The 12,663-nt window shown below is 42.8% G+C and overlaps 1 protein-coding gene and 1 long non-coding RNA gene across 3 annotated transcripts; both read right to left on the reverse strand.

Annotated features, from left to right (window-relative positions):
• Positions 1-90: 90 nt before the first annotated feature.
• Positions 91-4,920, reverse strand: LOC143420461 (uncharacterized). Of its 2 annotated transcripts, none has more exons than XM_076888683.1 (5): positions 4,732-4,920; positions 3,747-3,806; positions 3,502-3,621; positions 1,529-1,607; positions 91-626 (listed from the first exon to the last, which is right to left on the reverse strand). In XM_076888683.1, the coding sequence occupies exons 1-5, from the start codon at positions 4,732-4,734 to the stop codon at positions 535-537; spliced, it is 354 nt and encodes a 117-aa protein (XP_076744798.1). In that variant the 5' UTR covers positions 4,735-4,920; the 3' UTR covers positions 91-534. The 2 variants fall into 2 exon arrangements, with proteins under 2 accessions (XP_076744798.1, XP_076744797.1); XM_076888682.1 differs by having other exon boundaries at positions 3,747-3,855.
• A 3,639-nt stretch (positions 4,921-8,559) lies between these two features.
• LOC143420462 (uncharacterized) lies at positions 8,560-11,447 on the reverse strand. Its single transcript, XR_013100293.1, has 3 exons — positions 11,140-11,447; positions 8,712-8,897; positions 8,560-8,630 (listed from the first exon to the last, which is right to left on the reverse strand). It is a non-coding gene; the product is annotated as an uncharacterized LOC143420462 (long non-coding RNA).
• Positions 11,448-12,663: the final 1,216 nt, after the last annotated feature.

Here is a 12,663-nt window from a genome sequence, read left to right on the forward strand (position 1 = left end):
TGTTGTATGTAAAACCTCTGGGTATCCAGCTGGCTGCTGCAGCTGGTTGCTGAGCAGACAGCAATAAATAAAACATAAAATAAATAAATGTGATAACTCACCAACCACTGTTTATTTGTACTTGTGTGACTGATATCTCAGGTATTGTTTTACATTGACTATTATTTTATCTATAAATCCTTTATTACTAAAGCAAGACTTCATTCTGAAACATTTGGAAGCATGTCATATGCATTAAAAGCTAAATAAAAAATATTTAACCGGGGGCCAGCCTTTGTTCATGTTTGAACAGGGTCCATTAAAACTATACTTGAATAAACTGAACATCTAAATGCATGCTATACATAAATTGTATAAGAGTTACAGATAATGAAAATCCTCCTTTTCAACAGTAGCAAACAGGTAAGGGCACACTGTATAGATTCTTATACAATCTGCAAATGACTTCTTTTTGTTGTCAATAACTAAGAAGATCAAAACTGGGTGATTCTCCTTGCTTCACAGTGGTGATCTCTGTTTATTGTAAATATTCAGTCAGTAGACAGTACAATTAGCAGAGGAACGCTGGGTGCACAGGAAGTCACTGGTGACCTCTTTATAATCCCTGGATTCAGTTAGACCACTTCCTGTTGAACAAATGAGAAGAGAAAGAGGTATGAGCACACAGAACACAAAAGGCCTGTAGTACCTTGATCATTAATATGCAAATTGCAGAATCAACTTTTTGGAGACTTGCTTGAGTTCTGCTGTCCTTTCATTTTCATTTATAAATCCTTTATAAGGTATAGATCAGGGCTCCCCAATCCCAGTCCACAGGGGCCGGTGTCCCTGCAGGTTTTAGATGTGTCCTTGACCGATCACAGTTGATTTAAATGGATAAATTACCTTCTCAGCATGTCTTGAAGTTCTCCAGAGGCCTGGCAATGAGCTAATCATGTGATTCAGGTGTGTTGACCCAGGGTGAGACCTAAAATCTTCAGGGTCACTGGCCTTTGTGGACTGGGATTGGGGACCCCTGGTATAGATGGTCATCACTTTAGATGAGGTCATAGAAAATACTGAACTAACAACTTGTAAATGCAGAAATAACAATTAATTACAATATGAAATAAGACATTATAACACATCTTTTAACACACAAACAACAAGCTCATCTTAATCATTATATGTATAAATGCAATGACTAGAAGAACTTTGCTAATGATTTCCTTGGCTTTTTAAAATGATACTATGACCCATTAACAGCTCCTAAATAACTTGTTTGTAGTGGATGTAATATTTTTTATAAACTTGGTTTTCATTCAATGTTATATATGAGCTTATTAATCCATTAATATCCATTCATATCCATGTAAATGACACAGTAAGGAGTGATGCTTTCTAGATGATTCATTATTTAATAAAACCTTACTTACCTTATTGCCTCCAGTAATATGTAATTACTTTAACATGTTACCACTTGTAGGACAAACTTATCAGTGAAGCCCAGGAATTGCAAAAGGATGTCACAATTTTTATCAAACCTTACCTTCAATCAGGTTATAAAGGTTGCAGTAGTTGGTGCCATGGTCTTTAATGGCATACCAGGTTTCAGAGATAGACATGCCCTAGAAATTAAGTAGATCAATTAATTAATAAAAAAAAAGGCCATATTTGTTAAATAAAACATACAAATGCAAAAGGTAAGCAATAACAAAAATAAACAGAAGGTGAGGTGGTGAGAAAGACAGAAAAATAAAAATGAAGACAGAAAAGAAAGGATGCATCAGAAGAGAAAGGGGAGAGCATGGTACAGTGAACCAAATATACAGAAACCAAAATTATTGACAATAGACAGTTTGCTAATTTTGTTTCTTTAACCTGTCATATAATACAGTGGGGCAAAAAAGTATTTAGTCAGCCACCGATTGTGCAAGTTCCCCCACTTAAAATGATGACAGAGGTCAGTAATTTGCACCAGAGGTACACTTCAACTGTGAGAGACAGAATGTGAAAGAAAAATCCTTGAATTCACATGGTAGGATTTGTAAAGAATTTATTCATAAATCAGGGTGGAAAATAAGTATTTGGTCACCTCAAAAAAGGAAAATCTCTGGCTCTCACAGACCTGTAACGTCTTCTGTAAGAAGCTTTTCTGTCCCCCACTCGTTACCTGTATGAATGGCACCTGTTTGAACTCATCATCTGTATAAAAGACACCTGTCCACAGCCTCAAACAGTCAGACTCCAAACTCCGCCATGGCCAAGACCAAAGAGCTTTCGAAGGACACCAGGAAAAGTATTGTAGACCTGCACCAGACTGGGAAGAGTGAATCTACAATAGGCAAGCAGCTTGGTGTGAAAAAATCAACTGTGGAAGCAATCATCAGAAAATGGAAGACATACAAGACCACTGATAATCTCCCTCGATCTGGGGCTCCACGCAAGATCTCATCCCGTGGGGTCAAAATGATCATGAGAACGGTGAGCAAAGATCCCAGAACCACACGGGGGGACCTGGTGAATGACCTGCAGAGAGCTGGGACCAAAGTAACAAAGGTCACCATCAGTAACACACTAGAACGGCAGGGAATCAAATCCCGCAGTGCCAGACGTGTTCCGCTGCTGAAGCCAGTGCATGTCCAGGCCCGTCTGAAGTTTGCCAGAGAGCACATGGATGATACAGCAGAGGATTGGGAGAATGTCATGTGGTCAGATGAAACCAAACTAGAACTTTTTGGTATAAACTCAACTTGTCGTGTTTGGAGGAAGAAGAATACTGAGTTGCATCCCAAGAACACCATACCTACTGTGAAGCATGGGGGTGGAAACATCATGCTATGGGGCTGTTTTTCTGCCAAGGGGACAGGACGACTGATCCGTGTTAAGGACAGAATGAATGGGGCCATGTATCGTGAGATTTTGAGCCAAAACCTCCTTCCATCAGTGAGAACTTTGAAGATGAAACGAGGCTGGGTCTTCCAACATGACAATGATCCAAAACACACCGCCCGGGCAACAAAGGAGTGGCTCCGTAAGAAGCATTTGAAAGTCCTGGAGTGGCCTAGCCAGTCTCCAGACCTCAACCCCATAGAAAATCTGTGGCGGGAGTTGAAAGTCCGTGTTGCTTGGCGACAGCCCCAAAACATCACTGCTCTCGAGAAGATCTGCATGGAGGAATGGGCCAAAATACCAGCTACTGTGTGCAAACCTGGTAAAGACCTATAGTAAACGTTTGACCTCTGTTATTGCCAACAAAGGTTATGTTACAAAGTATTGAGTTGTATTTTTGTTATTGACCAAATACTTATTTTCCACCCTAATTTACGAATAAATTCTTTACAAATCCTACCATGTAGATTCATGGATTTTTTTTTCACATTCTGTCTCTCACAGTTGAAGTGTACCTCTGGTGCAAATTACTGACCTCTGTCATCATTTTAGGTGGGGGAACTTGCACAATCGGTGGCTGACTAAATACTTTTTTGCCCCACTGTAAATTAGAGAAGAGAGATAACCTACCGAAACATGACAGCAAGTGTAGAAGTGAAAGGAGACCAATCGAAAGTTAATGTCATACACATTCTTCTTAAAGGGAGTAGTGTGCTTGGCAGATATGAAGTGAACTGAGGCAGAGTGCAACTGGAGGCAGAAATTAATTAATTTGTTAATCTATGTATTGTTTCTACAGAACAGAATTAAGGTTAAAGAGAACTCAATAATACAATTATATAATATTATGTATGTATGGGTGTGACTTCACATACCTTGTACAGGCACTTTTCTCCTCCCATAGTGCAGCTAGCCATGGTTTCCCATTTCTTAATCTGTGAAACCAGGGATTCATAAACTACCTGACATGGTATCCCAAAGTACCTGCATGGCATAAAACAAGCATAGCTACTTTAGTGTAGTAATTGCTAGTGTTGCATCACCTTGGAATACTATAACAAATGGTCCCATCTAGTGGAGATTGGTTGTGAGTGTTACTTGAGACTATTTGGAATTTGTCTATTGTAAGAAACAAAAGATGGGCTTTTTTTTTTTTTTACTGCTGACAAAAGGTAATTATCACTATTTACTTCTTTTTGATTATTAAATCTTACACCATATATTTTTATATCACAAGGAAGCTTTATATGATGAAAGATTACATGTATTTCATTTAATTAAGGCATTTTAAAAGTTTGCAAGTTTGTGTTATGACATTTTTAGCCAATTAAGAATGACAGAAAGGTGAGACCAGTGCTCTTTATGAAAAATATTGCCTCAATCCAGTTTATAGTAAACTATGGCTAAGCTCAAAAAGTTTCCAATTTACACAATAAATTACATTTCGGTGGCAGCTCAGTGATTTTACAGGCCAGTTCAGTTGTTACTACCGAGAAATGTGATCTCATTATTGTTCTATAAAGCATACAGAGTTGTTTCAATTACAAAATAACCATTACATATGCTTTAATACTTTCATATAGAAGAATATAATATTTATACACATATTAATTATTGCATGTCTTAGGTTTACATATTGATATAGAAGATACTTTCCTCTATTGAGATTGCATTGACGACAAAGAAAGAAACGAAAGGCGAAGTACTGTTTACATGCAGAGGCAGACTAACATTACGATGCATAAAAGAATATTTACTAAGCATTACTTCAGATACATGTTTATCACATTATTTTAAGGCAAAGCTAGAAGAACAACAGCAACAAAAAAACAAATTGTATACAGAGAAAATACATCATACCATTCTACTTTGCACTGAGCATGGAGAGGTCCTGCATAACAAATCTCAGATGAGCCAACTGCCAGGAGAACTGCAATGACCCAATAAACTGAATGCATTTTGTCGTAAACTAAATGAACAAGTTTAGTTTGGAATTCCACTGCCTGTAGTTCCAGTGACTTGGATATATAAAAGGATGAAAAAAATGCCAGCAATCACAGGATAGTCATGTGCCTTTCTGAAAAGGAAAGAAGACCAAATTAGATTAACTTCTGAGGAATAGACAATAAGCAGAACCTTAAGAATCACTTGGCTTAGAGAGACATCTAGAGTCAGTATCTAATAGTGCAGGGGAAACGCCTATTTTATAACCACAATATGGCCATTCTGTCTACTCTACCCACATACAGCTTTATTTATTATTAAGTAATCAGCACTTGGAAGAATCTCATTTTGATAAAAGATAATGTTACACAACTTGTCAACTATTTGACCTCTGTAACTTTATTTTTCTTTAAGCCTGTCCTGTCTGGCAGCTTTTGCAATCTGCATGTGATGTTCCAAAAAACATTTGCTTTACCAAGATGAGCTCTATTCTCATTAGGCTCTAATTCTCTATAGGCTCCTCTTGTTTATGTGTTACACGTGTGTTAAATTTTTTGGTTTATTTATTAGGTTAAATTTGTGTCACGTCCATTATTACAATTCATTTCCAATACAGCAATGTCCAAGCGAGCAGGTAGGGGGAAAAAAGAGAAATCATTAAATAGTGTACAAGAGTAGAAATAGAAATGTGCAATGGATCTCTTTGGCTGCACCTGCAAAATAAGAAAACAAAAACAAAACAAATAAAACAACAAAACCTGGAACGGGAAAAATATAAGAAAGTATGCATACACAAATTAACAAGAGAGCAGCCAGCCCCACCACCACCATGGCACGAGCTGAGAACATGGCCCCAGGGTCCTAGGTGCCCAAGAACTGACTGCACCTGGTGAGACAGGGTATCTATCTGGCTTTTTTTTTTTTTTTGTATGTCCTGTCTGGCACTGTAGCAATCAGAATTATTGTCTGAAGGCCAAGACAAATGCCCAACAGATTTACTTTCCCAAGTGGGCCTTTTGCTATACTGGTCCACTTGATTGTCATAGTTTATTTGATCTTTATTAGTTAGTAGCACAGTGTGCTTTAAGGTAGGAGCCAAAAAGGGTGTAGTTTGTGTGTGTGAGCACCCGTGTGTACACCTGTGAGCATGAACACGCTTGTTTTTAAAAGGTTCCTACATGTAATGATCTGTTAGAGGGTGTGGGGAGCCATAGCCCCGTCCACCAGGGCATGAAGCAGGTATGGAGGAGATCAAAACTCCAGACATCCGGAGGCCCCCAGAACACGAGACCAAGGAAGACCAACAGAGGGGCAGCTGCGCCACTATCCCAGAAAGAGCTGAGGAGAGTCCCAGATGAGGGGTCACTCAGCAGCCGCGGAGCGTAAGCCGGGGGGGTTGCAGTGACGTGCCCGGGAGCTCCGCCGGCAGCCAGCTGTGCCAGAGTGACCGAGCCCCAGGCCGAGAGGCCGATACATGACACGCATAAGTTACAATAACCACAACCTTTGACACATTCAAAAAGAACATTTTCTCCGTCTCGACGCCAGATGCTTCCTGTTGATCTTACTCTGCTTATTTCTGGATCATCAAAACCACATCCTACAAAAAACTGTCACTTCTGCAGGCACAAAATGTAGTTACAAGCAAAATATGTCTGAACTCTTACCTAGAAACAAGTCTGTACACTGTGTGTGTGTGCAGGCAAACTGTGTGTCTCGCACTGAGGTCGAGACACCTCAGTGCACTCTGTCTCACCTCGCCAACTCAAGCTCACAACCAGATAGAGGCCACTCATATGTGTAGGAATCTAACTGAAACTATATATGTATATATTGAATAAATGCTTTAATCAAATGCCACTACTCAAAGCTTAATAAAAGCATATAAACAAATGAAAGGACATGAATGAATAAACATGAAATTAAAATGATATAATCCCCACACACCCGACCCCCGAAGTAGCCCGATCGAGCCCCAGGCTCCAGGCCCCGATAAGCAGCCACCAAGGAGTGAGCCAGTGTGTACCTGGACGCCCACCCCCAGACACAAAGAACCACCAACGCACCGATGTCTGAGGGCGTCTGCCACTGGCAGGGGAAGTGGTGGGGGGAGATAGGCCACCATACCTTGGAGGGCCTGAGATGTCCCCAGAGAGGTGGCGTCTGATACCCGACCTGACATATGGACAGACATACAGGCACACACAGATACAAACATCCATTCCCACCCTCATGCTCTCATATGCAATTACTCAACACTCACCCAACGTGGAGACAGACATAAAGAGACACTGTACACACAATCACACTCCCCAAGCGTACTCTAAGCCCCGGGTCTAGGTACCCTTGCCCCTGGAGGGGGAAACTGCACCCAGACCCAGGTGGTGTTACCCTTTTCCCTGCGGTGGGGAGATGCAGACCACCCCGACTCCGCAGCAGCAGGGAGGCCCCACATTTCAGATCCCAGTTCGACGGCCAACTCCTCCTCCTGGCCCCCCCGCTCCAGCAGGTCGCAGAGAACAGGGGTGTGAGAAGACTCCAAACCTCTCTCCACCCGCTCATATGTAGTGTTGATGCATGTGTGTTCTAAGGTGCATTTAAAACCCAGGAGGGCATGGAGCTACCTGCCAGAGAGCAGCGGGTAAGCGCATAGCCCCTCCTGATAGCCCTCAATGTCTACGTGTATTTAAAATTGAGAGGTGGGCAACGACGCAAAGGGTGAGGTGTACACCCTGATGGTAATTTGGAGTCCGTGTAGCGTGCCCACCCCCAAGATCCTATATGTATGTGTAATGAGAGTAATCTGAATGTCTAAGTTGTGAGATAAAATTGAGGCACAGTCAGCCAGAAGGGGACAGGGGGGGGATGCCTCCCCTGCACCCTGGTGACACACCTTTATCCCAAGGCCCTGCATGTGTGGGTGATTGTGGAGGAGCGGGAAGAGGGAGGCAGCTGGAGATGGGGAGGGAAGGAAGGGAGGAGCAAGTGACCCCTCCCTGGGGCCAGCTCCCCCGCTGACCCCAGTAGGCACCCCCATACTCCGTACAGCAGCGCCGCCCGGCCCCACAGAGCCCAGGACAGCCCACCCGACCCCACCACAGAGAAAACTGCACCCACCCCGTCATCCACTCATCTTCCAGACTACACGAGACAATAGATGCCCAGGCTGAGATCTTCCTCCACCTCTCCTGTATCTCCCCCTCCTGCAGAGTGAGTATCTTTCTGGCTTGGTGTCATTAACACAGGCTTAGAAGATGGCTGGGGCATTAAGGAAGCCAAATGGTTTCCCCAGATATTTGAAATGCCTCAGGGGAGTGTTAAATGTGGAAACTCATCATCATCCCAAATAGGGGTAGGTGGTAAGTATTTCTTAGGCTGAACTGGTTAAAGATGGAGGACCCCTGCAGGAGTTCAAAAGCTAATGCGATCAAAGAAAAACGGGGTAATCAGTTTATGGGCAGAGTGTTTTGTCTTTCCTTTCCACATAAAATGAAATCTGCAGCTAATTGTGAGGAGAAGGAACAGATACCATTTACAGAGTCGTGAAGGTATTTTTCCATAGCTTCCCTCTCTGACTTGGACAAGCTCTAGTAGAGGTGACCAGTGGCAAGAGGCAGCCCTGAGAGGAGGTCTATGGAGGCTGCAACCTTGCAGACGCTGGCGGAGGACCATCTGACAGTGTTGCTGGCTGTTATGGGTGGCACTTCAATGGACCCAGAAGCAGACACAATGCACAAGAGAAAATCGAGGTAGATATAGGTTTATTGAAAACATAGTACAGGGGAACCCAAGGAGAATTTTGTGGGGCAGAATGCCTGGAAATGGAGAGATTAGAATTAGCGGAGAGTGGCATGCACAGTAAGTTATCAATGAATAGTGAAGTGAATTTGTCTTACTTGTGATGTGGAGAAAGAACGCAGCGAAGGAAGTGGAGAGCTCCGTGGGGATCAGCAAATTGAGGTAGATCGAGGGGAAGCTTTAGGGGTCTATGAGCACGAGGGCATGCCACGTTTTCCAGGTAAACAGGTGAAGTGAGACAGGTAACCGTGCAGGTGAGTGGCAGCGCGGGAGGCAGGTAGCAGCTACGGAGATAGTGAGTATAGAGAGAAAACAAGGGAGTCGCCAGGATGCTGGTAACTGAGGAGAACAACAGAGAATTATTCCAAGAATCACCTTTCCTTCCTGGTGCTGTTAACTGACACTCTGGACAAGACTTGCAAAACTGCACAGTGTCTGTAAACTGCTGTGGCCAGTAAAATCTAGTTGACATACGAGAGAAGGTTTTGGCTTGACCCAGGTGTCCTGCCCAAGGGACTGAGTGGGCTAACTGCAGTACTGTGGATCTTAAACTCTTAGGCACAACCAACTGGTCTCCCACCCTACTGCGGCGATATAATAGCTCACCCTTTAAGAAAAATAGCTCTCTGCCTCTCTCAGTGACCTCTATTGCGTTTGTGACACTTTTTGAAAACAGGGGAGCTAAAGATGGATCCTCTCTTTGAAACTGAGCTATTTCACCAGGTACGACTGGTAATTCGTCACATTGTGGCACTGGAACTGGTTCAGTGAACTTTGTCCCCCTCACCTTAGCCTGTCGCCTCTGCTCTTTCTTATGCAACCCTGACTTTATCCTTCAAAATCAGGAACATCACTGTTAGCGAATGGAAATTCACCCCAACCTAAACCTTCTTCTGCGTGATGCTTATGTTACGTGTCTGCAAGCTGCATGTTTTCTTTCCCTCCCCTTTTGTTTGCCATTCCCTTAGGTCGCAGACTGCAGGCTGATGTCAATCTGGGGACGTCCAATTAATTAGAGGAGGGAGGCCCTGATTGGACAAACCAGGAGTGAAGCCCTTGATAAGGAGACTCACCTGTGGCTGGGCGCGGCTCTCTTCCCTCCTTGAATTGTTTGACACATGTGTGACGGTTTCCTGCTGTCTTTCTTTTGTTTGATGATTGTGGTGGGAGTAAAGTGGACTAGGTGAGTTTGGGGACCCCATACACTTACTCACGTAGAGTCTTTGTGTTAGAAACACTAGGTAAGTAGGTTGGTGCCACCCATGTAATTTTGAGCTTGTTTTAAGTTGAGGTTTGGGTCTATCTCTCCTGTTTGTTGCTTTTCTAGGATAGTAGCTCAGCTCAGCTAAGTTTTGGTTTTGTCTTTTTGGGGGTTTTTTTGGCACAACCTAACTGTCCCTTTTTCCCCCACATTTGTTGTTTGAGTCTGGGTTGTTTATTTTGTGAGAGCGCTGCCATTAAACCTTTTTTCATAACACCTGTACTGAGTTTCCGGAGTTGTTGTGTTATCCCCTCCTGCCCTCGGGGAGACGTAACACTTATGTTTTGACCTGGTGACTGCTACCATGGACTCAGCTGCAACACTTGGGTTGATTTCCTCTCCCCTGGCTATCAGATCTCGCAAAATGGGAAGATCACAGCCCAACACAACCTGATATGGCAGTTTACTCATAACTCCCACTGAAAGTAAATACAGCTTGCCGTCAATCTGAATATTAATGTTGGCAATTGGGTAATCCACATCATTACCGTGAACACACCAAACTTTTACCTTTCCCCAAACGTAACATCCCTGGGAAGACATTCATGGCACACATGAACCCAGAAGAGCCACACATGGCTTTTCCTCAATAAAAACGCATGTGGTGCGCTCATGCTGAGAAGAGGGCGCTAAAGACTCAACTTCATGTTCCTGACCTTCGACACCCCTTGAAGAAAAGCACATATATGTTTTACTAACAGTCTGACTTGGACAATCTGCCCTAAAGTGACCTGTTTGACCACAAGAGTGACACACTAAAGGCCCACGTGGCTTGATTTCCCTATCCCGACTAGTGGAATTATGGGGGCCCTGCCTGAAATTCGTAGTTTTTTGACTGTTCCCACTCACCGTCCTACCTGCTATTACTGGGGCTAATTGTTTGGGACTTGCATACCTCTTTAGTGGCCGACGGGCGGCAAGAAAAGCGTCAGCCAGCTCTGCTGCTTGCTTAGACGTGGTTGGGTTTTGCTCCTTTATCCACATGCGCAGTTCAGGATTGAGAACTCTCAGGAACTGCTCTAAAACAATGACATCACCAATTTCATCTTTGGACTTTTCTTTTGGAAATATCCACTTATCATAGAGTTCTTTCAAGCGTGTCCTTAACTCTTTAGGTGTCTCGCCATCGCCCAACGTAGTGGAGTGAAATCTTAGTCTGTAAGTCTCTGCACATATTTCAAACTTTTCAAGAACAGCTTTCTTCACCTTTACATAGTCCATAATCTCATCAATGTCCATGGCTACAAAAGCAGCTCGTGCCTTACCAGTGAGAAGTGGAGCAAGATGTAGTGCCCAGTCCTCATGTGGCCACTGGCACCTGGTTGCAATCCTCTCAAAAGTTGTTAGGTAATGCTCAATGTCTTTGTCCTCGTTATAAGGCTTCATTTTAGGCCCTTTCCAAGCTGGTGGTCTTGTTAAGGAGGCAGACTGAGTTGCTGTTGTGGCCTCCATGAAGTTAGATTGTAGCTGAGGCATTGCTGGATGCTCCGCAGTAGGCCTCAAATGCGTCTCTGGCTGTATCCTAGTGATGGGTCGTTCGTGAACGAAATGGCTCTCAGAGCCGGTTCTTTGACGTGAACAACGCGAGCCGGCTCCTTATCACGAGCCGTCACGTGGGTTGTTTTTTTTTCTTTCTCTCACCCTCTCTCTCGCCCTTTTTTCCGCTACACTCCGCACGCGCGGCCTGTACTTTGCGCTGGGAAGAGGGGGGAGGGGCGTTAATTACACTCGCAGTATCACAGGAACAGAGCCAGAGAGAAAGAGAGCAAGGGACAACAACTTCACATTAGAAAGGTATAGTAATCATCCACAACTATTTTCAGTTGCAGATGATAAAGGATTCAGAAATCATGCAGGCCCATATGACAGAGAATGTGCATCTTCTTTTTGTTTTAATATTTTAATTTATATTTAATTGTGTTGTGGTTTGCAGTGCTTTGTGTTGTTTCACGTTAAATTTGTTTAAAAGGAAAAAGCTGAAATTTAAATAGTTAAAAGTTTAAAATGTAAATAGTTGTTTTTTGTATTATATGATTTATTTATTACATGTTATGTGGAGTGAATAAATAAAGTATATTTATGGTGGCCCTTAGAGACAAAGCACGTGCAAACTCCAAAACACGTACGAACTCCAAAACACATACAAACTCCTAAGCATGTACAAACTCCGAAGCACGTAAAAACTCCGAAGCACGTAAAAACTCCGAAGCACGTACAAACTCCGAAGCACGTAAAAACTCAGAAGCACGTACAAACTCCAAAACACGTAAAAACTCAGAAGCACATAAAAACTCAGAAGCACGTACAAACTCAGAATCACGTACAAAAGACAACAGAAGTGTTCCAGAATGCTAGGCGCAGTGTTGAGCTTTTGTTACCTAGTGGCTACACAAGCCAGGAAGTATCAACAACCGGATTTGGTGTGTGATAGTAACTGGTAAATGAACTTTTTTTTAAATTATTTGAATAAATATGAGTGCTTGTCTATAAATACACAAACAATACACACATGCTTTCAATTGTGTAATTTAAGTGCGTAGCTCTGTTTTGGAAGTTCAGTTAACGCTAGAAATGCATCTTGGAGTTTGTACGTGCTTTTTGGAGTGTGTATATGCTTTAGAGTTTGTACGTGCTTTGTCTCTAGGGGCCATATATAAACATATATAAATAAAACCACTTTTTTTACATTAGTGATTCCTTTTCTGCATAATTTTATATTATTGTTAATGATAAATTAATTAAAGCAACAAAACAACCTGACGAGCCGGTTCGGAGCCAAAAGAGCCGGC

The sequence above is a fragment of the Maylandia zebra genome, linkage group LG9, assembly GCF_041146795.1.
Source record: "Maylandia zebra isolate NMK-2024a linkage group LG9, Mzebra_GT3a, whole genome shotgun sequence".
In the NCBI taxonomy this organism is placed as follows: domain Eukaryota; kingdom Metazoa; phylum Chordata; class Actinopteri; order Cichliformes; family Cichlidae; genus Maylandia; species Maylandia zebra.

Coding starts and splice junctions, on each gene's coding strand:
- LOC143420461 (XM_076888682.1), bottom strand. CDS start 4,829: ATGCATTCAGTTTATTGGGTCATTGCAGTTCTCCTGGCAGTTGGCTCA. Junction 3,622..3,746: donor GAGAAAAGTGCCTGTACAAG/GTATGTGAAGTC, acceptor TTCTGCCTCCAG/TTGCACTCTGCCTCAGTTCA. Junction 627..1,528: donor CCTTTATAACCTGATTGAAG/GTAAGGTTTGAT, acceptor TTTGTTCAACAG/GAAGTGGTCTAACTGAATCC.